General features: G+C 40.2%; 1 protein-coding gene across 1 annotated transcript in view; it reads right to left on the bottom strand.

The window, feature by feature from the left end:
- Positions 1-26,997, bottom strand: part of LOC129713110 (von Willebrand factor D and EGF domain-containing protein-like) — a 161,104-nt gene that overhangs the window by 30,368 nt on the left and 103,739 nt on the right. Inside the window, 9 exon segments of the mRNA XM_055661963.1 lie at positions 1,251-1,580; positions 1,583-1,789; positions 15,409-15,624; positions 15,720-15,863; positions 16,480-16,699; positions 20,111-20,361; positions 21,141-21,255; positions 23,596-23,700; positions 26,730-26,888. Coding sequence (XP_055517938.1) covers positions 1,251-1,580; positions 1,583-1,789; positions 15,409-15,624; positions 15,720-15,863; positions 16,480-16,699; positions 20,111-20,361; positions 21,141-21,255; positions 23,596-23,700; positions 26,730-26,888 — 1,747 coding nt within the window.

Raw genomic sequence — 26,997 nt, 5'->3', positions numbered from 1 at the left:
TTGATCCCCATCCTTCTTTCTGTCTGGGCACCCAAAATTATTTGAGATGAATCAATTATTGTAACTCAGGTTAAGTGCACTGCTTTTGCTTGTCACAATGCATTCTATATTCTGGGATAAACAAACACGGAGCTGATGACCTATTTGCAGTGTACCTGTTTTCAGTCCATAGGGTGACCCTGATCTTCCAGATATGTCATTTTTATTCTCCATTTCATCCCCATTCTGAAATCTGTCTTCAAGATCATACCAGACCACAAAAGGTAGCGAAAATAAAAATAAACAAAACGCAGGAAATAGTATTACAGCTACAGAGAAAGTACAGACCAAAAATTGGTCTATTCCTTGCAGAATGCTGCAACAAGGTCGTCTTGAAGATCTGTATAAATGTACCTCAATTCCATAGCTTCCACGATCTCTCCACAGTAAAAACGGAGGAGAAATATTAACTAAATATATTAACTTAAAAATCTCACCCATCTCCTGAGGCTCCAAACATAAGGGGAACTTATTCTCATGCTAACCACACTTTTACTTTTAATATAACTAGAATCCCTTAGAATTTTCCTTTATCATGCCTGCCAGATCTATCTCGGGTCTTCTTCTTTTTCCCTCCCAATGTCCCTCAAATGTGGTTCTTCGCTGGTTGAGGAATTTATTTGATCCCGACTGCCAAAACCTGGTGTATGCTTCCTTCATTCTCCTCACCAGAGCTTCGTTGTCTCTCATCAACTGGGGTTCTCTAAACATGCCAATCACGTCGCTGTCCCTAACAGGAACATGTTGTCCCTGAACTCTTGCCATCACACATTCAGAAGCTTCCACAGAAACCAATTTTTTAAGTTTGCTGGATCTTGTTCAGGATGTATTTGTTCTGACCTGTCTGCATGGTGTAATGCAAATAATCTGCACTTCTCCATTTACCATTGTAAACTCATTATTTCTGAAGAGGGAATAATTCAGAAATTAGTACCACACTATCAAATTCCACTTCCAAAATATCTTTCCTTCATTTCTTTTTAGAAGCATCTCATTTTCATTGTATTATTCAGTAATTATAGTGGAATAATGAAAACAATTTTCTGCAAAGGCGGCAGATTTCTAACAAAATAAAATAATGTGTCTGTACACTATTATGGACTTGCTTTCTTGGCTGGTTGGGGGTTTTTGGCTCTTTAATTTTTCCCTTCAAATCTAAGTAGTTGAGGATTAACAGGAGTGATTACAGCAATACTAATGTGACACCATACCTTTGCAGGTGACTCCATCTCCAAAATAGCCAAAAGGGCACCGTCCACATTTGAAGCTTCCGTACTGAGTTGGTTCACAGGGAACCCCTGAAAAACATGGCAAATCTGCACATGTAACCAGCTGTGGCTCAGGCATTAGTTCATCCTCTGTGTAAAAGCTTTCTGAATTTGTAGGCACAAGGGGAGGCTGTGTTTTTATTAACGGCCTTCTCCGAGTCAATGTTGGATTAATGGTTTTTGAAATGCTTATCTCTCCTTTCTTGCTATTGGGTACTGCATTACCATTTGTTACTTCTGTTGAGATGCTTTCTCTAAACCCTTCATTATTTCCAAGAACATGGAAGGCCAATTTGGTTCATCTTGAAGTTTTCCCGCTGTAAATTCCCTCGATGAGATGATGGGATGGTCTGTAAACCCATGATAGATAGTTGTCCAATGATGAAAATGCTGTCTCTTGGCAGTAGATGTTGTCACGCTAGGCATAGTAGTTGTAGTCGAGACTCTTGCAGTCGATATGGTACCTCTGGGTTTTTTAAAACCTATAATACAAAATAATTTTACATACAATATTTTCAGTAATGTGACCACTATATACAATCTAAAAAAACATGAAATGCTCCTAACAATCTTGAAGTTTTTCTGATGTTACTTCCTTGGGTGGCCTTTCATCCTGACCTCATTATTGTCTCCTTTCTATGGACTAGAGAATACCAGGGACACATTTCTGGTGTGCCCTTTCCCCATGAGATGGGAAAACAAGATGATTCCTTGCTATTGACTGAGGATGGGGGATGTCAGGATGTGCGATACACATGGTCCTCTCCAGCTTAGTCCCGATTTAATTTAATTCCCTAAGGCTTTGTGCGAGACATCTAACCAAACTTTAAAGCGCATTGTGCTTTGCGTCATCTCAAGAAAGCCCATTCTTAATCACAAAAAATAGTGGTGGAGGAATTCATTGGGTCAGACAGCGATGGTGGAGGAGAATGGGCAGACAACATTTCAGATCAGGATCCTTCTTCAGACGGGTACTTCAGACTTCAAACATTGATTGTCCAATTCCCTCCACAAATGTTGGCTGACCTGACGAGTTCCTCCAGCATTTTGTTTTTTTCTCAAGATTCCAACATCTGCAGCCTCTTGCATCTCCTTAAATGGTCTGGTAGAATACGCTGTTTTGCGTATCTTTCGGGTAAATTTGTAGGATTTTACTAAAACAGGGTTGTCTGTATTTTTCCAGTGGTTTGAAGGTACCGACTGGAGATAGTCCAGGTCGAAGAAACATGCATACGGTAAGGATCACTGACATCTAATATGCCATGAATTTTGCACAAGGTCCGAAGTCTTGATCTTCAAATGTCCGTTCCATTAATCAGCTAAAGGCTCTACTGGCACCCTGCAGTTGGTGACAAATTTCTTCATTGTTGTTTGCCTTCACCAGGATGTGGCTCACAAGATTTGGTGAGTGGTCCACATTTTGCAAGGTCTCTGTGTGAATGTATTGGAGGGCAGTGTGGAGGGCTAAACTCGTACAACATATCAGTCATACAATGAATGATAGGGCATCATATTCTGCTCACTCGAGAACAAAGTATGTTATGGAGTTTGTTTTCTGTAATTTGATGCCTGAAATTATCAATACAGCGATTTGACCTTGATTAATTCTTGTGACTTGAGAGAAAATGTTCTTTTTTAAATTTATTTTTTTAACATTTGTAAGTGTTGAACTAATTTTGAACTAATTGTTATCATGATAACTCTTGATGCTGGGAGTGTAAAGGTTTTTTTAAACAGTTTTGAAAGATGAAAAAAAAATGAAAGATTGTAAAAGTTATTTTCTTGTGAATAATCAACCCATATCTAATCAATTCTTATATTCAGTTCAGCCATATGTATCCGCATTTATATTTGTTTTACATCCTTATACAGTACGTGTACCTCCTCCCTCGACTCTGTCCAGTGACCCCTACAGTCCTTTCAGGTTTGGCAGAGGTTCACTTGCACCTCCTCCAATCTATTGCATCCATTGTTCAGGGTGTGGACTCTTATACATGGGCGAGACCAAATGCAGACTGGGTGATCGTTTCGCTGAGCACCTTCGATCAGTCCGTCTGGACCTACCTGATCTCCCAGCTGCCAAACACTTCCTTTCCCCATTCCCAGACTGACCTTTCTTTCCTAGGCCTCCTCCATTGTCAGTGAGGCTAAACACAAATTGGAGGAACAGCAGCTCATATTTCACTTCGGCAGCTTACAACCCAGTGGTATGGCTATTGATTTCTCTAACTTCAAGGAACTAGCATTCCCCCCCTCTCCATCCATCCTCCACCCTAGTTGTACCAGCTTCAAAGTCGTCTTGAGTCTCATTTACTCGTTCTCACCTAGCACACACCTAACAATGGCCTGTTTCCTTTATCATCGTTACTTTTTTGCATATCTTTCATTCATTTGTTCTGTACCAGTGAATTTCACTGTACCTTGATAGGTAAATGTGACAATCAACTGACCTTGATACCTATATCTCTCTACATCACCATCTACATCTCTCATTTCCCTTTCCCTTGACACAGTCTGAAGAAGGGTCTCGACCCAAAACGTCACCTATTCCTTTTCTCCAGTGATGCTGTCTGACCCACAGAGTTACTCCAGCTTTTTGTATCTACCTGTACTTCGTCTGGTGGCTTTATTTTCCCTTGGTCAGTTTTTCTGTGTTTTTGAGTAAATATATTGTAACTGCTGTGATTTAACTCCAAATTTTTCATGGCAAAATCTTAACTCTAGATATATTGCACGACTCAAAATCAACTCCCACACATTGCTTGCTTCAAAGTGTTACACTGCCTTCACAATGCCTGGTGAATTACTATTTACACACTTGCATGGTCAAAAGAGATCTAAATCCTATTGAACTGGGCTGAATTTGACCCCGAGAGTCAAACACAACGTTATCTTGTCAAGGAAAGAACTGCAGATACTGGTTTAAATTAAAGATAGACACAAAATGCTGGCATAACTCAGACATGACAAGCTGCATCTCTGGAGAGAAGGAATAGGTGACGGTTTGAGACCTGAAACGTCACCCATACCTTCTCTCCAGAGATGCTCCCCGTCCCGCTGAGTTATTTCAGCATTTTGTGTCTAACAACACTATCTTGTTTCCCCTACCATTTGTTTTTAATCTGCATAAGCAGAATTTGAAATAATTTCCAAATTAGAGGTTACATTACCTTTATCCAGAGGACATATCTTCTTCCTGTCTGTATGCAACACTATGTTGACTGTTTCAGTTATAACTTCTCAGCCTTCAAGAGCACTTCATATGAGTTGTCCATTATTGACATGAGCTTTGCTACATTAAACCCCTCATTACCTCTCTGCGGGCGGCATCAACCAATCATATATTTCCCCAGCTGACTGGATGTGCTTCATTTTTATCAAGATCTTTTCACACAGTTCTGAATAAAGAGTCTTCCTGACTTTAAACAGATAACAGGGATACACTGTTGCTTACACGGCAGCTGTGCTGCAGTATAACAGACAAGATTTAAGTGGCTATCTGAATCAACCATTCAATACAGAAGAACTATTGTTTCCTTGAAAGCACTACCAAAATTTAGATTGAATAAAATGTTATGTTAGAACCTGTGCACTACAATGGTTAAGCAATATAATGTTTAACTCCTTTTTAACCTTTATCTGAGGACTTCCTGGATCTCAGCCATCCGAGGATTGTGTTTTGTTAGCACCTGACTGATGGGTGAAGACCAGCAGCCATGGACAATTTTCTGACATGGAGCTGATGCAGAGATCAGGTTTAGAACATGAAATGCTGACCTTGTGGCAAGCTTTCATTGGAATATCCACATACAAATGAGTCAGAATGGTTCTGAGAATGGAAAGCACATGACTGCAGATTCCATAACAGCAGAAGCACTTTCTGCATTCCTGTTAGGAGGTGGAGTGTCGGGAAGGAAGACAAAAAAGCTGCCGATACCACAGATGTAGAATGGGCAGATCAAAAGAGGGTGCAATGCTTTCCTGACATCTCAAGTGCCACAAAAAATAATAATCAGACAAATTATCAAAGTTAGAATCCTTCTCACCATCATACAAAGCGTAATAAAGCATTATCTGCATTACAATGTCAACACACTGTGTCAACCACCTATCTCCACAATTACACAATCCGTCCTAATTACCAAATCTGTCACAGGCTCCATCACACCTTGTTTAGAAGTTTAGAAGGATGAGGGAGGGCCTCATTTAAACTTACTGAATAGTGAAAAGCCTGGATAGTGGATGTGGAGAGGATGTTTCCACTAGTGGGAAAGGGAAAGAGGTCATAGCCTCAGAATTAAAGGACATTCCTTTAGGAAGGAGATGGATGAATTTATTTAGCCAGAGGGTGTTGAATCTGTGGAATTCATTGCAACAGAAGGCTGTGGAGACCAGTTCAGTGGATATTTTTAAGGCAGAGATAGATAGATTCTTGATTAGTATGGGTGTCAGGGATTATGGGGAGAAGGCAGGTGAATGGGGTTAGGAGAGAGAGATGGATCAGCCATGATTGAATGGCGGAGCAGACTTGATGGGCCGAATGGCCTTATTCTGTTCCTATCACATGAATTTATGAACATCCCAGATACATTTCAGAGCTATTCAGCCACATGAAGCATCAACTGCACACAAACACAACTCACAATTGACTATCCCAAATCAAGACGGGTCCATATTTATGAGCATATCTTGTGCAGCTCAAAATTCTCTTTCTATCTCTCCCTGTCAAAAGTTGCACATTGCAGGTTCCACCAAGAAATGCCGTGAAGAGAGGCAGCAAAATGGATGGAAATGACCAGGTGCCACATCCTTAGGCAAAGCACTGGACATTGTACCTTGAACTGTGTGGCTAGTCCACCTTCTTTCTTTAGTCCCAGTTGGTCCTGATCCACAATAGGCCTCATTTATTTTCTTATGTCCAATAAGCAAAACTTTGTACTACCATGCTCTCACCCCTCAGAAAAACTAACAGTTGAGGAGAGCAAGATAGGATTGGTACACAAGGTAACGGAACAGGAATTGAAATTGCATGCAAAATAAAGGAAAACTACTGGTGGAACTCAGGCCGCAACTGTGTGGTGAAATGGACAATTGTTTTGGGTCAAGACTCTTCATCTATACTGAAAGTGGAGGCGATGAAACCAATGTAAAGAGGCAGTGGTCAAGAACAGTTTAAGACATGGCAAGAATTGGTGGATGCAGGTGAGGAGGGATTGATTGGCTGAAAATGATCAAGTGGGGAGGGAGGAGTGAAGATAGGAAGATAGCAACAGAAACTAAGCGGAGAACAAAAAGCTGCAGATTCTGTAATTTGATAGGAAAGGAAGGTAAAGGATGGAACTGAATGAAAGATGATAGCAAATACAACATACAGAGTGGAGGGTACAACATACAGAGTGGAGGGGTGAGCAATTGTTCTGGTTACAAAGATATGTGTAATTCATTGTGTGTTCATGTACCTCTCTTAGCAGTTATTTTTTTCCAATATAAAAGTATATTAATTATTAAACAGCAGCAGTTGCTGCACAGCTCCATTGACCTGGTCTCAACCATGTCCTCAAATGCTAAATATGTTCTCCATGCTAAATTCAATGGATTTCTCCCAGTGCTCTAGTTTCCTGACATATCCCACAGTTGCCTTGTAGATTAATTGCCTGCTATACATTGTCCTTAATGTAGGAGAGGATGATTGTGAGGAATTGATGTTTGTGGGAGAGAAGGTTGGTTATAAGAAAATAAATGAGGGAATGGGATTGATGGGAATGGTTTAGGAACCAGTAAAGGCAGAATGGGCTGAAGGTAACCTCCTGTGTCAAAATTGGAAAAGGAAATAAAAGAGCACTAGAATTTGGCGCTAGAATTCCTTCAATCTCATCCGCAACCTAAATTTCGATAGATTTGCGATATTACAGGAGGTGAATCATAAATATAAACTCTGGTATTTTATTTAATTCTTCACATGTTTAAATTATAATGTTTTATTCTTAATTGTTTACTGTATATCGTGTTGTTACTTGCGAGTAAAGCACCAAGGCGAATTCCTTGTATGTCTGAAGAAGGGTTTCGGCCCGAAACGTTGCCTATTTCCTTCGCTCCATAGATGCTGCTGCACCCGCTGAGTTTCTCCAGCTTTTCTGTGTAACCTTCCTTGTATGTATACACATTTGGCTAATAAAATTCAATTTCAATTCAATTCAACTAAACTAAAAGCAACAATTTGAAATATAATTCCCACAATACAACAATAAGCATGGAATGCTCCTGTGACTGTTCAGGTATTTTGGGTTGCAGATTAATTGCTGACAATACTGTAATTAGCCAGTAATATGGGTGTGGGGTGGAGCAAATTATTTACAATTATCTATTGAACAATAGAATCAATCTGCTCAAAAAACACTGCTTACATAACAGGGGAACAAGAAAGCACAGCATCTTTGAATAAAAGCCAAGGTAATTACCCCAGAAAATTTGCAGAGAAAGAACAATAGTAACAGATACTTTATAAAATTAATCTAGTTATTTGCAGTGTGGTTATCAGCTTGATTACCATGGCAATTATTCAAAGCATCTCCACTCTGCCTGTCTGCACGGTTGGCTCAAACACCAATTCATGTGCAAATATATATTTTTTTCAAATTAGGCTTTATGATAGACTTTAGGTTTCACTGAAATTAAATGAAAGTCTTTCCAATGTCCATCCACCCAAAATCGACACACCTTGACATTCAAATGTATAAAGAGTTAGCTATTCTGACATGATAAAAATCTCAGGATAAAGACAGATTATCCAATCACTTGCATTTTAGATTACAATCCAATAGCATTGCGGTAGCTTTTTTTGCGACAACATATATTTAAAAAAATGTTGTGATTAAACAAATCTCTCAATTCAAATTCACTATCCAGCTTAGTAAAATTTAAATTAATTGTTCAGGCCTCTGTGTATTTCAGCAAACAGACTTTTAAGAGGGTCACTATGGCTAATAAAATGCAGGGTAGACTTTAGTTTAGTTTAGTTTAGAGATACAGCGCGGAAACATGCCCTTTGGCCCACCGGGTCCGTGCTGACCAGCGATCCCCACTTATTAACACTATCCTACACACACTAGGGACAATCTATTTATTTATCTATTTATATTTACTGAGCCAATTAACCTACATACTTGCATGCCTTTGGAGTGTGGGGGTGTGACTTGATAAGCTCAATGGCTTTATTAACTTCCAAGATACTTAATTTACTACAAATTCATTTCAATAAGCATGTTATTTTATGAGATCAGAGATCCACCATCCAATTGGAATGAATAGTCGGTCCCAGATCAGTCCCGATGACCCACATGTGTAATAGTTCATAAGCTGTTGGGGCCGAATTAGGCCATTCGGCTATTCAAGTCTACTACGCCATTCAATCATAGCGGATCTCTCTTTCCCTCTCAACCCCATTTTCCTGCCTTTCCCCCATAACCCCTGACCTTTACTAATCAAGAATCTGTCAATTTCAAATAGTTGGGCCCTTGGATGATATGTGGGTACAACTGCTGGAGTGCTCAGTAATAATTTGGATTTGGATTCAATTTATTGTCATTGTCCTCAATTAAGAGACAATGAAATACTATTTTCCTTACACTCATACAAATAAAAAAACCACAAAACACAGAATACAGTAGTCCACAACACAAACATTCTCACAGCGGCACCAAAGTTCCCCACTGTGAGGGAAGGAACCAAAGTCCAGTCAACCTCCTCGCTGATGTTCCCCTATGGTCAGGGCCTCCTGAGCCCACCACAGTTGCCGCTTGGGCGGCCCGATGTTCAGGCCCTCTCGCCGGGAACGATGGAACCCCGACGTCGAAAGGTAAGTCAACCTCAGCTGCCTGGACCTCTGAATTGGCTACTTCCCACCGGAGTCCGCGGCTCCTGAAATCCACAGGCCGAGCAGGGCAGAGATTCACGCTGGCGACACCCGACAAAGGGTCCCAGGACTCCGCAATGTTAGTCAGTGCTGCCCGCATTGGGAGCTCCGCGAACCACAGCTCTGCCTTGTCGATGCAGCAGGCCCAACACCCCGGAGCTCCAAACGGCGATCCCAGGTGAGGCATCGCCCGCTCCGCCATGTATCCATCACTGCGCTGCTGCAGCTGAAGCTGTGGTTTGGTCCCGGCAGGAAAGGCCGCGCCAATCCAGCTGGTAGGCCGCGGCTCGGATAATAGTCGCATCCTCGCCAGGAAGTGACTGAAGGACGGTTTCCCCCTTACCATACCCTCTTACCCCCACATAAAACACCAAAAAAAAACTAAAGAACATACTTTAAACATAACAAAACATAAAAAAGATACCAGACTGAAGGAGGAGGCAGCCAGTAACAGCACCACCGGATGTACTACTAGGTTGTATTACTAGGATAATACTACTTTCACCCACCACTCCATAGTGAACATGACCCATTTAACAGGGCTGTCTGTGGCTTATAATTTTTTTTGGCAGCAATTTAGATGAAACTGGAATCTTCCAGTTGGTTCTTTATTGCTTCCTTTAAAGATGTAATTGCTTTGAATGAAATGCATTGTTCACCTTCATACCTTAGTTCTTCATCATAGTCAGCATAATAAAACTGAAGGATATAATAAAACCGTAAGAAAGAATTATTATTAAACGGTGGCACAGCTAATATGGTGTGCCTTTAGTCACAACTATTTCATCAGTGTAAAATCTTACTGGAAAAATCAATGCTGGTGCACAAGTGCCCATTGTCACTAAATCCTGGAGGGCAGAGGCCACATGTGTGGCCAGCCTCTGGTGGCATGTGGTCATAGCACTGTACCCCAGCAAAGCAAGGCTCACTGGCACATCCTCTGCTGAAGAGAGAAATGTGAACTGAAGGAAAATATAAAAATATTACAAATCAGCAACTAAAACACCTCGGGGATAAACATTTAAAATTTAGAAAATGATTGGTGCACTTAGTTAGGCTGAATACACGTACAGACGGCATGATGCACGGCAAGAAGTGCATACGTAGGTATATTCACGTACACTTTATTTTATGAGCAAATAATTACACTGTGCTGCAGCAAAGTTGTAACTTCTAAAAATCAAAATTTTACTCTAACTCAATATGGACCAAAATATTTGTGCTTACATTCTGCTATTCACCAAATTCCATATTAATTTAAGGTACACAAAAATGCGTGAGAAACTCAGCGGGTGCAGCAGCATCTATGGAGTGAAGGAAATAGGCAAAGTTTCGGGCCGAAACCCTTCTTCAGACCTTTGTGTACCTTCGATTTTCCAGCATCTGCAGTTCCTTCTTAAACTCCATTTTAATTTATGTGGCTCACTGCATCCAAAATCATAATCCAGAAGTTTATCTATTAACATAGTAATATCTGTGGAATTCTCTGGTACAGAAAGCAGTTGAGGCCAGTTCATTGGCTATATTTAAGAGGGAGTTAGATGTGGCCCTTGTGGCTAAAGGGATCAAGGGATATGGAGAGAAGGCAGGTACAGGATACTGAGTTGGATGATCAGCCATAATCATATTGAATGGCGGTGCAGACTCGAAGGGCCAAATGGCCTATTCCTGCACCTATTTTCTATGTTTCTATAAGCATGCTCCTCGAGAAGAGGTATGTGTTACTATATAGTTACTAATAATGTTTTAAATATAGAATAGTAGCAAGCAATACCATGACATTAGCAAACAATGTGATTGGGGTAAATGTGTTCATAATATACCAGACTTGATATTTAATTTTAGATAAAGTGTGACTTATTACTGGCAATGGAAATTCCATACCGACTCACATGCTTCAATGAATACTATCCCATAATGTTATTTAGAACAAAGAACAGCCCAGCCCAGGAACAGGTCCATTGGCCCACAATGTCCATGCTGAACACAATGCCGTTAATTTCATCTGCCTGTAGGTGATCGAAATCCCTCCATTACCTGCATATTGATGTGCCTATCTAAAAGCTTCTTAAATGCCATAATCATATCTGTCCCCACCACCATCCTTGCCAGCACGTTCCAGGCTCTCACCACTCTCTGTGTAGAAGAAATTGGCCCCTTACCCTCTTACATGGGAAAAAAAATTCTGACTGTCTACCTTATCTATGCCTCTCATAATGTGAAATAATAGTATCGTCTCTTCTCAACCTCTGACATTCCAGAGAAAGTAATGCAAGTTTGTCCAAACCCTCTTTATAGCCAACACCCTCTACCAGTATGCGTACAAAGGAACAGCAGATGCTGGTTTAAACCGAACATTGACATAAAATGCTGCAGTAACTCAGCGAGACAGGCAGCATCTCTGAAGAAAAGGAATGGGTGACATTTCGGATCGAGACCCTTCTTCAGACTGCTCTAATGCTCTAGTCCAGGCAGTATTCTGGTAAGCATCTTCTGCTCCCTCTCCAAAGCCTCCACGCCCTTCCATTAATGGAATGAAGGGATGACTTGAATTGCACACACTACAAAGGCAGCTCAACAAAGTCATACAAAGCTGCCACATGTCTTTCTCACTCATATATTTAGTGCCCCAATCGATGAAGACAGACATATCATACGCCTTAGACACAAAATGCTGGAGCAACTCAGTGGGACAGGCAGCATCTCTGGATAGAAGGAATGGATGATGTCTCTGGTCAAGACCCTGCTTCAGTCTGAGTTACCACAGCATTTTGTGTCTTTCTTCAGTGTAAACCAGCATCTGCAGTTCCTACCTACACATATCATGTGCCTTCTTTACCATTCCCTCTACTTGTGTTGACACTGATAGAGATATGGACTTGGGTCTTGCCATTAGCTGTATACCTTCTCCTTATATTTGACCTCCAAAAGTGCATCACCTCACACTTGCTCGGATAAAACTGCACACCCATTTTTCACCCCATTTCTGTAGCTGATCTATATCCACTGTTTGACAGCTTTCCTCCGTCTGCAATTCCATCAATTCTGGTGTCATCGGCAAACTTAAACTAAAATGATACACATTGAATAAGAAATGCTAATTTCATCTGCCACTTGACCCTCCTATTGACAGTTCATCGGAGATTAACAGGCCCACTGACCATTTTGAAGAACATATAGTAATATCATAAAGGAGGGTGGAATATATTTATTTGAGAATAGGACAAAAGATAACTACAAGATGATCAAATATTGTAAGGAATCTTCAAATGCCTATGCTACTGAATGAAAAATAGATGTCAAGTTTTCTGCCAAATGAATGCTTTCTCTTCCGGTACGATGGACTGATTCATATGATTCTATATTTGTCTATGTACACTCAAATGCTTATTGACTTCCACCATGATTTTTTGGTAGGGGAGGATAACAATTGGTGGAGGTGGCACGGTGGAGCAGCAGTAGATTTGCTGCCTTAAGGGATTGTCCCACTGCGGCGACCTAATTGGCGAGTTTAGAACAGTTTAGTAGAGTTTAAAAAAGTGTCATGTTGAAGACCTCCTTCGAGTATGTTGAAGACTAGCTTCGACTAGCCTTGTGGAAAGTTGGACACCGAATAGTGGAGAGTGAAGACGACCTCATTCGATCTCCTTTGACTATGTTGAAGACTATCTACGACTACCTTTGACTACCCTCGATTACCTATGAATAACATGCCGACCTACTACGACCTACTTCGACTAAACCTACGAGTAAAAAATATATATATTTTTTCCATGGCGACCTTTTTTTACTCGCGGGCATTTTTCAGCATGTTGAAAAATATGTTGCGACCTAGCTGAGGCCTCGAGTATGCAGTGACTACTTTCGAGCATGAAGAAGAGTTACAAAGACCTCCTAGGACCTTGTGTCGACCACGCTGCTAGTATGAGTTGGGGGCAAACTCTTCTAAACTCGCCAATTAGGTTGCCGCAGTGCAGCACCAGAGACCCGGGTTCGATCCCAACTATGGGTGCTGTCTGTAAGGAGTTTGTACGTTCTCCACGTGTGTTTTGTCCGAGTCCATCGATTTCCTCCCACTACAAAGACGTACAGGTTTGTCGATTAATTGGCTTGGTGTAAGTGTAAATTATCCCCAGTGTGTGTATATAGGATAGTGTCAATGTGCGGGATCGCTGGTCGGCGTGGATCAGTGCCTGATTCCACGCAGTATCTCTGAAGCTAAAACTAGAAGCAGAAAAGTATTAAGAGACAAAACAGGTGTCACAATTGCGTCAACTAATCTCAATAAGTACAAACTCACAAGGCTTTCTCTCTTGGCTGGATCCTGGTCCTTCATATTCATCACAGAAAAAGATTATGTGATAAATTAGCACTTCAATTGCCTGAACTAGTGAAAGATTTGGATCACTGCATGATCTGTAACTTCTCTGCACCCATACCAGCATGTGATGCACAAGTGAATGCCAGCAACGACTTGAAAATGGCCCTTCAAGCACGTGGGTTTAGGTATTCTTGGGCTGGAAAGAGAAAGTCCGGGCTCAGAGCCACGGCACAAGATATCCGAGTAGAGGAAACACAGATCAGGAGCAGGAGAGATGACCTGTACCATATGATAGGAGGGGACTTCAGGGGCTGACTACATTATGTTTGCAAAAAGTGACTATTACTGGTATCAGACCGAAGATCCCTCAATCTGGCACCTTTGGTTTAAATGTTTGATATGACTAGTTAAAGTAAGAGCAAAAATACATTATAATAAATACATAATTTCCAGAATCATCCCAGAATTTTCAATGTTCATTGAATGAAACATTGATATTCACACTCACACTCTGGCTTGCATCCACTGCTCACATTCTAGCATATTTCACTGATCTTCAACCAAGATAATTATTTGTACACAACCTGTAAGGGGGGGGGGGGGGGGGGCACATAACATTCTAGAAAAGTTAGCAGGTAATAGGTGGCACTAGGATCTGTAGGGGACAGGATGCAATGACATTGAGATATTATGCCCAGGTGACTGTGAAGGGAATGACAGAATAAGGAGCTTGTCATCTTGTGGTCACCAACAATGCAGGACTAAACGTTTCTCCCTTCTGAATAAAGGTTCACATTTCAATCCAAGTAATTGCAGGAGCAAAATATTGTTTCCAAGATTTTAATCCCTCTTGTTCTTTCTGTTCGCCTTTAATGCGATAGGACCAGATTAGTATTCAGGTCCAATTCAAACTTATTTAAACCATCACTGTTCATTACAAACCAGTTTTTGATGGTTACTCCATTTTCCATTTCAGCAGTTGTATAGTATACTAGTTATTGGTCAAAAGTGCAGAAGAATGTGGAATTGATTGTTCCCATCAGTTTCATGACCAAGTTTAGTTTCCACATATCGGCATTTCACTACAGCGAGTCTGAAGAAAATTCCTTCAGCACTTTGTGTTGTGCTCAAGATTCTGCAATTCCTTGTGTCTCACAATCTTGACATAGGCCTCCAGTTATCTCTCATTACTATAGCAACAAGAAGCCCTTTTCAATGCCCTTAAGGATCTGAAAACCATGGATGATGATTCAGAAAGGACCTATTGCTTAAAAAGTGCTGAAGTAACTCAGCGGGTAAGGCAGCATCCCTGGAGAATATAGAGAGATCTCATTGGTTAACGTATTATGATCAGATGTTTATTTTTTTAATTTATTAAGCTTGTATGACCTCGAGAACCAGGAAAACCAGGTCTCCACAATAAGATCCAAGCTGAGTCTCCACCCACCATTTCCCCTTTGTATGGCATTTTCCGATGCAACCCAAGAGGTCCAATACCTGTTCTTTCACCTCTTCCCTTCCCATATCCAGGGATCCTGTTAACTTGCACTTCTTCCAATATAGTGAACTATATCCGGTGTTTACAATGTGACCTCCGTGCACTAGAGAAATGGTGCATGGGTTTAAGATAAATGTGGTGACCACATAACCTCTGACGTCACATACTGTCCTACCGATTACCAGGCCTGGCCTCCGTTAGTTATATTGGAAAACTAGCATCCTGTATTCTCCTTTCTGCCATGGAAGTACTGTACTGCAGAGTACTATCAACAACAGCAATGTATATGACTTCTTGAATTACTTTTCCTTAATTTCAGCTTTATGATTGCCAATTGTATTTATTATGAAAAAGTTGGATTATTACTTGCCAGGGCCAGAGCTGGTGGTGATGGAACTTTGCTCATCCTCATTTGTCCATAATACTGCCTCTGTAAGTTCATTCATGTCAGTAACATAATCTTCAACATCCACGTCTTGTAACTCCCCTTCTTGTGCCTCAGCTTCCTCGTCTATAAAAGTGTAGTCTTCATCGAAGATCTCAGTTGCTGCCGTAATTGGGGAATCATAAGTATTTCTGCTTTCAGCTGGAACCAAGGATAAGAGAAGTAATTGACCCAATGAGCAACACCTGTTCATAAAGATTTAGTGTTAACTTGCACACAATCAAAAGAGTACATACATTTTAATGTGCACACATCTCCATCTCCATCCATTTCTGGTGGACATGAGCCACACCTATAGGAACCAAATGTATTATAGCAAGGCACTGTTGGAAAGCACGAGTTAGCTTCACACTCATCAACATCCACTTGACAACTGGGACCTAGAAGTACGGGAGAGAAGTGACAGTTAAACAAAAAGTACAAACCTAATTTTCGCAATGATATGGAATCATCATCTTCAAAATACAACAGATTAAATATTTAACTTTTTGGAATGACGTTTAATACAAAATTCCATTGTTGTTTCTCCCCTTATCCCCCCACCACCCACCCCCTCATAGAACCAGGTAATCCATCAAGTACTCAGTAGTGACCATCACCCAATTGTGGTTAGATGTGAATATTAGCAACTTTTTCAAGGCAACATGCTTGAATGTACACAAGCCAGAATATACACAAGAATGAGAAAGGGGAGGTGGAGGGGGTCTTGGCACTTCCCTTCTGTTTGTATCAGGATTGCCTATTTGTGCATGCCATTCCTCTCTCCCTTCTTCATTTTTTTTTTCTTTCTATGAACGATTGAAGCATGGATGGTCTATTATTGATCGAAATAGGAACTGGAGCAATGAAAAGTCAGCAAGCTTCATTATTCGCTGTACACTAAACCCCACCATCACCCCCAACCCCATAAAACTGTTTTGAACATTGGAAGTTAAACTGATTTGAGAATAATTGGAAGCTGAACAAACACTATAGTCGTGCATATAAACTATTTACCTTGAAAACCTTCTTGACATTTACATGAATAACCTTCTGCTTCATCTACACAGTTACCAAACCCACATGGATTAGATTTGCAGTCATCAATATTCACTTCACAGAAACTTCCTTTAAAACCCACGGAACAGATACAGATGTACTCTCCACTTCCAGGAGGAAAGTTTATATTTGTAGCACAGGAACCTCCATTCAAACAGTTGCATGGCTTTATAGCGACCTACTCAGAAATCACAGTGTTACATTTCACAAAATAATAATTGAAAGGACATACGTGACATTGTATGCATCTCAAAATTCTCAAGTCAAATGGTCAGAGTACATGACTGAACTGGGCAATGTTGTCCTATCTTTTACATGGTATTATAAATTACTTTGTTCAGCTATTATTATATTTTGTCAAGTTTATAACTTAATTTCTATTGTTAAGAAAAGGGCAGGATCATAACATAAAATGGTGATCTCCGATTTCAGCGTGAATGGGCTAACAAGCAAAAGAGGGAAAAGAGGGAGAATGGAAACCATCATTTACCCTTCATAAAATTGATCCTGGTGATTGAGTCATATAATACGACTGACTGCTGCCTACTTCCCAAATAACATTGACTTTTATTCATATAAACATCACTATTATTATTTGAATAACAGTAATTTCAAGACATATATTGAAGAAAATACCAACTGCGAATACATTCATCGAAAATTAATTTTCCATTAATGATCAGATGTTTTGTTTACTTTATTAATAGTTTAACAAAATAACTAAGCACATGTATATGGAAAACACAAATTGGTACATAAATGATTCTTCCAAATGCTTTGATCTTATGGCGAGTGGAAACTGACACTTTTAACATGCAAACAATTAGTTTGGAAGAATTGATAGTGACATTAATATAGGGGAGGGGGCGAAATAAACCAAAAAATTGTTTCAAAACCAAATTAAAAATAGCTTCAAATTAGGAATATGTTCAGGAAGATTAATCCTTTTTCCTTTCTGTGATTGAAGTAGAAACGTATTGGTAAGTAATTGTGGGTTTTATCCCTGGGGAAACAATAATCTTTTCATTTCCTCAAGGAATTCTATAATAAATTGTATGGGTAAACTCTTTTAGAACATGTTTAAAGGAACATAAGATAAGGAAGCAGGAGACCTTATGGCCTCTCCACACTATTCAGCCACCCATTAAGATCACATCCTGTGCCTCAAATCAACTTTCTCACTCAATCTGCAATATCTCCAAAGAGCTCTTTCACCTTTGAATACTTTATATGCAACGACTAAACATTCGTAACCCTCTGAGGTAGAGCATTCCAATGATTTACAACTGGCAACATAAAGTGCTTTGGGCACCTTATTTCCATTTAACCTCTCTGTTCAATGATTGCTTTGCCACTCAAGTTGTAACCTATTTCCAAAAGATACATTTGATATACACACATTAGCACAAACACTGCCTGAATTTACACCATGTGAACTAAGACCTACTAAAATACAGACAGTTTATAAATCATACTGTAAATAAGTAGAGGAACATTCAAGAATTGTTGATGGTGTTTTCCAAAATGTTGATAAAATATTATTACTGACAAATTTATCACATTGATGATCCGATAGATAAATATTTCTTCAGGATATGATATTAAAACAAATAAACATAAAGTTTAAATGTGTAAGCAAACCGTGAATTCGTGGTCACCTTACTTAATCTCAGTGGTGTGAACTGGAAAGCAATCCGTCTGCTACCTAATCCCCATCCACCTGCATTTAGAACGGTCAGATACATGTGACTGAGATGAGCTGAGCCACCACACTCTGCTTGTGCCAGTGAGTTGGAACAAGACCTATCAGTGCGTGGGCCTTAGATAATGTACCGATGAGGCCCTGTTCCTGCAAAAGCCCAATAGCATTTGTGAGGATGCCTCACCAATGGTGCTAGGTTTCTAAAAGAATGTAGTTTTATCTCATCGCTTTTTTTAAAAATGCAAATATATTACGTAAAAAATTAAAGTTTTAAAAAGACATTACAAATAAATAGGTAACTAAGTTAAAAATAGAATCAAGTGAACTGACCCTTTTTACCATTTCCAAATGTTATTAAGAGTTATAGAGTCATACAGCACAGAAACTGGTCTTTTGGGGGGGTGTTGCCCATGTGTGTGTGTGTGTGTGTGTGTGTGTGTGTGTGTGTGTGTGTGTGTGTGTGTGTGTGTGTGTGTGTGTGTGTGTGTGATTTTGTGTGTGTGTGTGTGTGTGTGTGTGTGTGTGGATGTGTGTGTGTGTGTGTGTTGTGTGTATTTGAGAGTGTGTATGTTTGTGTATAAGAGCGTGGTGTCTGTGAGTGTGTGTGTGTGTGTCTATATGAGAGTGTGTGTGTGTGTGTGTGTGTGTGTGTTTGTGTGTGTGTGTGTCATTTTGCCTGTGAAACGTATCTCCTCGAAAACCAGATGCCCAAAAAATCTTTACATATTTCAGTTGAGATTTTTCCTTGTGATTTCACAAATCCACTCCTCTGGATGCACTTGGGGTGCATTATTTTCCCAACTTTTTCATAAAAATTGTTCACCAATCTGACCTTTGTTTAAATCTGACCGCTGCCCAGCTGCTGACCTTACAATAACAGTGAAATGTTTACATCTTCTGGTAGAAATTATCCTTATGATTTCAAAAATCCAATCCTCTATAAATGTGGTCCATTTTTTCCCCAAGATATTTACTAAAATTTATCACCAAACTGACATTTTGGTGATAAAATATTAAGGTTGCCCAGCTGCTGACCTCACAATGCCTTCCCTCGTGCCACTTGTACAATTCTAACATAACAATTGAAGGTCACCATATTGAATGCCTTCCTGACCACTCTATCTACATGTGACACCACTTTCAAGGAACCCTGTATCTTTACTCCAGAATCATTCTGTTCTACAACACTCCCATTGTCTCAGCCATTCACTGTGAAAGTCCGGCTCTGTTTCGACTTCCCGAAGTGCAACACAACTCACTTATCTGAATTAAAGTCTATTAACCATTCCTCAGTCCACTTGCTCAGTTGATTATGATCTTGCTGTAATTGTGATAACCATCATTGTTACTTACGATACCACCCACTTTTGGGCCATCTGAAAATGTACTATTCATGCTTGTTACATCCAAATCAATGATAAAATAACGAACAGCAATGGGCTCAGCATCAATCATAGTCACAGGCCTAATATCTGAAAAATAACCATCCACCATCATCCTCTGTTTCTTAAATTCATAAGACACATATCAGATTCATAAGGCACAATCTCCAATGTACAAAACCATGTGGACTGTCCCCAATCAGCTCCTCTCTATCTGCATGCATACATATCGTATCTCTCAGATCTGTGAGTTTCCATTCAAATGAATAGGCTTTGCATGGCAGAGATGTATATATGTGGAGTAACCATTTTCCTTCAGAAGTACTGACTTCTGAGAAACTCCATTTCTTAACATTTATATTATTCAGGAGTAGGAAAATTTGGCCATCCAATGACAAGTTGAACCTTTCCTTGAGTGAAAATTGACAATAGATCCATCACAAGACACTATATTAATGTTTAAAACCTTAAGAGGAGCTTCCTTCACCCACTTGATACTCCTTACCTCCACTGACACTTTAGTTTCGGCATTGCAGTCATCTGTAAGTGAAAACGTGAAGCTCTGTAATTCCTGGAAAGAAACTCTCCATACTAGTAGTCCTGCAGGAGACAGACTAGCATCCTGGGGACCAGAATCCATGTTGAAAACAACAGCAGAACCTTCTGGGTCAGAAGCCAAGAATTGGTACACAAAATGTTCACCAACAAACGTAAGTAGTTTATCATGTGGAGGTTGAAATTTTGGGGGCAGGTTATCTGCAAAAAAAAAAAGGTCAGCAATTTACAACAGGCAAAAATAATGCAAAGAACACTCTCTAGCAGTTATAGGACAGCTCAGCCAGCAGTTAAATCTACACTTGGGAGGGCAGTCCATTCTGAGGTCTGGTCACCTAATTCTCTAACTAGTGGCATTGTCTACATTGGTGCACACAATACAGGGTGGCCTGAAGTATGAATCATTGGCAGAAATTTAGATCCGACTGAAGTGCGTAGCATATGGAATTGGACTGGAACCGTGACATACATAATATTTTTTGTGGAAATATTTGGTTTGAGCAATGTTAGTTGGTTTCTCTGTTTTTGCAAGAGAATTTTGCCCAAGATCCTTAACAGTCTTTACATTATACATAGACATAAATAATTAGGGAGAGATTTCCCGCCACAGCACTTGCTACAGATCATGGATGCATATTTTGAGAAATTATTCACTCTGGCTCATACTCACCTGAAATTTGAGTGAACTGAATTTTGTTTTTAACATGTTAGCATTCAGCCAATGAAAAATAAATTCCATGAGTGACAGGCATGATCGTGTAGGCAACGTTCATTTTCTTTACTGAAATGTGCGTGGTCTGGATTATTTTTCTGCATATATTGCCGTTGGTCAATGACAAATAAATTGCATGAATGACATATGTGTTACAGTGGTTGACATTAAACTTGTTGCTTCCTGATATTCCAATTATAACAAAAGCAAAAATAAAGACAGATTTCTCCAGAAGCAAATCGAAATCATGGAAAGTAAAGCAGCTTACTTTCAGTAATTGTCCACTCGAATTTGGATGTGGCTGGTCTGCACAAAAGGCAGGGGCTACTTGGATTAAGATCCCCTATGCCATAGCAGAGTCCATCAATAATGCATGTGTTCTCCTGGAACAATAAGATTGTAAAAAATAAATTTGATCGGAACCTGTAGTGTAGCTAAATAAGCATATGCTTTAAAGGATTGGTGCCCAATGTGCTGCCCATCAACCTCCTTTTATGGCCCCATTCAATTCCCAAGCTTCCATCTTGCAAGTGTAACTAATACTATAAGTACTTCTAGTATACAAATATATTATACGATTTCCCAACAGGGTGGAGGAAACACAAATTCTTAAGATTTACAGGACTATTTAAAACACTGGCATAGACAGCTATGGACTGACTTTTGGAAAATAGAATTTAGCATAAATAGGTACTTGATTAGTCCCGACCCAAAACACCCTCAGCAATATTTCTGCAGCTATGTCCTTTGACTGGAAAAATGTCGACATTGAGACATTCTCGGAGGGAAAGGCCAGATTTATGTTGACTCGGTGTTGCTGAAGAAATCATTTTGCACCTGGGAAACCTATTAGATACTTCATTCATTTCAAAGGGGTAAAAAAAAAAAAAAAAAAACTTGCCCTACATATCTCCTTTAAACTTTGCCCCTCTCAACTTAAAGCTATGCCCTCTAGTCTTTGACATTTCCAGCCTGGGAAATTGGTTCTGATTGTTTAACCTGCCTCTGCCTTTCATAATTTCGTATACTTCTATGAAGTCTCCCCTCAACTTCCGACTTTGTATGAAAAACAATCCAGGTTTGTCTAACCTCTCCATATAAATAATATCCTCTAATCGAGGCAGCATTCTGGAAGTTAATATTTTAATGTTTTAATCATTTACAGATATTTAATACATAATTAATGATATTACAATTTTATTTTAATGATAATGTTTTAGTGTTGTTAATATCAAAGGCATGGTTAAGCTGCTAAACAACATCATAGCTTTAACAGTGAACAAATAAGCCTAGTTTAACTAGTCAAAGCCAGTTGGAGGGATTTTTTGACATGGGGGTCTAAGGGCTACATTATGCAAGGCACTGTCATCATTTGAACTCTGCTGCTTGAATACTGGGTGCAGAAAGCCAGCCTCATTAGCCCTACATATCTGGGATTGGTGCAGTCCTTACAGGCAGGGGCTAGAAGTGGCAATTTCAAGTGGCAGCCCTGGTCGAGGAAGGTCCAGCTCTATAAATAAAGAGCTCTATAAATATTCACTCTTCTGGGTCCCGACCTGAAACCTGTACATGTCCTCCAGAGATGCTGCCTGACCTGCTAAGTTACTGCAGCACTTTGCGTTCTTCACTTTATTTAAAACCTGAATTACGTCTAAGCATTGCCATTCGGGGTAAACACATACCCAAATGTGATTTATGTATTGAAAGAGGCATCAATGATGGAAATTACATTAATCAGAAAGGAGGTGGTCTTGACACAAAATTTCATCCATCCATGTTTTCTAGAGATGCTGCCTGACCGGCTGAGTTACTCCAACACTTTGTGTCTTTTTTTGTATACCGGCATTTGGAGTTTTTTGTGTCTACATTATGCTTGTATTTCCCACTTTCAGTACAGCTCTGGACTACATCACATAGCTTCAACATGTACATCTATTTATTTTATTTTTTTTCTAATTCCCCTCATAAATCTATTAACCAGACTGCTCTATGAACCTTGGAATCTTCTTGGTAATCTTGACCACCTTATCAGAGATATTCCTTTTGCCCCAGTCATTCCTTTTCCATTTCTGTACAACTTAAAATTAACCTGCTTTTTTTTTCCTTTCTCCATTCCGAAGTAAGGTCTCTGACCTAAAACTCCATTTCTTCTTCTACAGACGCTGTTGTGTGTTTCTGGAATATTCTGTTTTATTTCAGTTTTCTAGCAACTGCTATTGTCAAATATGTAACTGAGCTTAAAGGACCAGGCAGCTAATTGGCACAGAGGACTGATCAGTATTCAGTGTCAGAGTGCCTGTAGTGCAGCAGATAATGCTGCTGTCTCAAAGCTACATGGATCTGGGTTTGATCCTCACCCTGGATGCTGCCTAGGAAGAGTTTCTTCTCAATGGTCCAGTTTTCTCCCATCTTCCAAAGATGTTCTGCTTGATTTGGCTACTTTAAAATACCCCTTAGTGTGGATTAATAGTTTTTAAAAAAAGAAACAAAATGGGCGATAATGGGCATGTGTGAGAATAATATTCAGGGGAACGGGAAAATAAGGAAAGCGAATGGGAATAATGGGAATGCTGCCCTGGGATCTGACATAGATCTCATGGGCCAAATGACCTCCATCTGTGCTTTTACAAGATGCTTATTAACCAAAAGTAATTCCTTCAAACTCCTGCTATTGATATACAACCGTATTTTGGATGGTTCAATAATCCAAAGTCTGGTATTACCTTTAAAGTACAGAGTCCATCCAAGCTTGGCTCACAAATTTGACAAATTCCATCGAATAATGTTAAAAACTGAGAATTGCTGAATGTGTACCCATCATTTGAAATCTGCCGGAGAAAAAATAATTAATTGAGGTCTTACACACCACATATTATGTTGTGCTAACCAGAAAATTACCAGTTTATGCCTAATTTCTCTTTTCTATTAATTAATCAATCTTTTGTCCAAGACAATAACTTGTCCTCTATCCCATGAACATTCATTTCTTGCAATGACTTTAAGTGCAGCATCTTGTCAAATGTCTTCAGAGATTCTGAATATAGTGTGGGTCCATGGATTCTCTTTCATTTCATCTTACTTTTCAATGAACTCCAATGTCGATTAAATGCAATTTCCATTTCACAAAAACAAGCTGACTGTGACTGATTATCTTGAAGTTTTCTAACAGCGACTACAATATCTTTATTAACAGCTGTTAAACATTTTCCCATGACAGATATTGAGCTAAATGTCATGTAGTTAATTGGCTTCTTTACCTCTCCCTTTTTAAACAAATTACATTTACTAATTTAATGAAACCTTCCCTGAACACAGGGAAGTTTGAAAAAAGTAAACCAAATTCATCGAATGTGTGATCCCACAACCAGTCACATCTTTCCATCTCCATCCCTTTCCACCTTCTGCAGAGACCGCTCCCTCTGCAAAGTTTTGGTTCATTCATCCCTTCCCAAACAAGTCAAGTCAAGTCAACTTTATTTGTCACATACACATACAAGATGTATAGTGAAATGAAAGTGGCAATGCCCGTGGGATTGCGCAAAACAACAGAACAGAGCCAGTATTTACATTAAAAAAAGGACACAATAATATTTACGCCCTGGTGAGATCAGAGTTTATTTATAGAGCTGGAGCTTCCCAATGGCCTGTGGGAAGAAACTCCATCTCAGCCTCTCTGTTTTTGCTGCGTGACAGCGGAGGCGCTTGCCCGACCGCAGCAGCTGGAACAGTCCATTGCTGGGGTGGTAGGGGTCCTTCATGATCTTGCAGGCTCTGGATCTGCACCTCCTGGTGTATAGGTCCTGCAGGGGGCGGGGTGTGGGGGATTGTAGTTCCCGTGGTGCGCTCGGCCGAACGCACTATTCTCTGCAGGGTCTTCCTGTCCTGAGCAGAGCTGTTGCCAAACCAGATAGAGATGTTTCCAGTCAGGATGCTTTCTACAGCACCAGAGTAGAAGGATTGAAGGATCCTCAGAGAGACAGCCTTGCCTTTCTCACCAGTGTGGCAGTGTGTGTTGTCCAAGTCAGATCCTCTGTGATGTGGACTCCCAGGTATTTAAAGCTGCTCACCCTATCCACAGTAGTCCCATTTATCCCCAGTGGCGTGTATGTCCTCGGTTGTTGTGCCCTTCTAAGATCCACAATCAGCTCCTTAGTTTTAGTGACATTCAAGAGGAGGCTGTTGTTCTGACACCAGAGTGCCAGGTCAGCTACCTCCTCCCGGTAGGCCTTCTCATCGTTATCTGAGCCCCACCACCACTGTGTCATCAGCAAACTTGATGATGGAGTTGGAGGTGAACCTGACCACACAGTCATGTGTGTACAAGGAGTACAGTAGGGGGCTGAGGACGCAACCCTGGGGGGATCCTGTGTTCAGGGTGAGGGGTTGGAGGTATGTCTACCCATTTTCACCACCTGATGCCTGGCGGTCAGAAAGTCCATGACCCAGACACAGAGGGGAGTGTTCAGTCCCAGTTCCAGCAGCTTCTAAGCAAGTCTGGTGGGGACTATGTCGTTGAAAGCTGAACTGAAATCAATGAACAGCATCCTCACGTAACCCCCCCTTCTGGCTGTCACGGTAAGAGAGAGAGGTGTGCAAAACCTGGGAGACCGCATCATCCATGGATCTGTTTGGAAGGTATGTGAACTGCAGCAGATCCATGTTGTGAGGGAGGAAGGCGCAGATGTGGTCCTTGATCAGCCTCTCGAAGCATTTCATGACCACTGAGGTGAGGGTTACTGGTCGGTAGTCATTCAAATCACCCCCTCCCCGAGTATTTTCCCCTGCAAGTGCAGGAGATGTAACACCTATCCCAATGCCTCTTCTCTCACATCCATCCAGGGATCCCAGCAGTCCTTCCAGGTGGGTCAGAGGGTCATGTGCAACTCCTCTAACCTCATCTACTGCATCAGGTGTTCCCAATGTGGCCTCAAGTACAGTGCAAAGACTTGGCGACCATTTCACCAAACACTTGCACTCGGTCACCCAAAGCCAACCGGATCTCCCGGTTCCTAATCATTTTAACCTCTCTTCACAATCCCATACTGATCTTCCTGTCGTGAGTTCTCCATCATTACCAGAGTATAGACAAACACAAACTGGAGGAACAGCACCTCCTATTTTGCTTGGGTAGCTTACAATCCAAAGGTATGAACGTTGAATTCTCTAATTTTCGGTGACCTCCAACAACCTATCCCCTCCTTACTCCCCCATATCATTAGTTGTTCTTTGCTGTTTTATTTATATTAATACATTAACATAATGAACTGCAGATGTTAGAACTTTGAGCAAACCACAAAATGCTCGAGTAACTCACTGGGACAGGCAGCATCTGTGGAGGGAACAGATGATTGGGTCAGGCGTTTTCTTCAGACTCATGGGGCCTGAAGTGTAGGGTCTGAAGAAGGATCATGATCAGAAACGTTGCCTGTCAATTCCCTTTACAGATGCTGCCAGACTTGCTAAGTTAACCCAGCACTTTGTGTTTTGATCGTAACAAAATTGCCAATTTACTTCATATAAGTATTATAAAGTAACTCCCTTTTTGTGGGCAAAAAGGTTTAATCTCATTTTCACATCAATGGCTATATCTATAACAGGAAAACAGATAATGTTAGCTTTCTTGGGATAAAAACTAAAAGGTAGTAACACTAAAGTGGTAGAAAATGCAGCATTTACAAATGTTACAAATGATATGGGAGAAGTGCAAATTAGTTTAAAAAGTACAACTGTTGTGAAAATGTATTTAAATGCTGAATACGTGAAAGAGTGATTGTCACAAATTACATATACAATTATCAGAATTTGGTTTCAACACACTTTTTGAATCCAATTTATTTATACATTTGCCATATTGTACCTTGACTTGCCATCTTGAAATTGGCTTGGCATCGGCGAGGACAATGTTTTCAAATGGTTGACCAACCTCAGAGGGAATTAGGCAGTCCACAGCTTGACCACTCAAGAAAGCTGCCTTTGACAACTGTGACATAGTTGGAATCCATTCATCATCGACAATCTGCAATCAATCAGACAAAAATGAATTAAAAAAAAAACGTAATTCTCTTTAAAAAATATTGATAACTAAACTTGGTTCCTTAAAGTTCTGATCTTTGAAAAGCCCAACT

Source organism: Leucoraja erinacea, chromosome 2 (assembly GCF_028641065.1).
Source record: "Leucoraja erinacea ecotype New England chromosome 2, Leri_hhj_1, whole genome shotgun sequence".
NCBI lineage: Eukaryota > Metazoa > Chordata > Chondrichthyes > Rajiformes > Rajidae > Leucoraja > Leucoraja erinaceus.
This window is presented reverse-complemented; position numbering and strand designations above follow the sequence as displayed.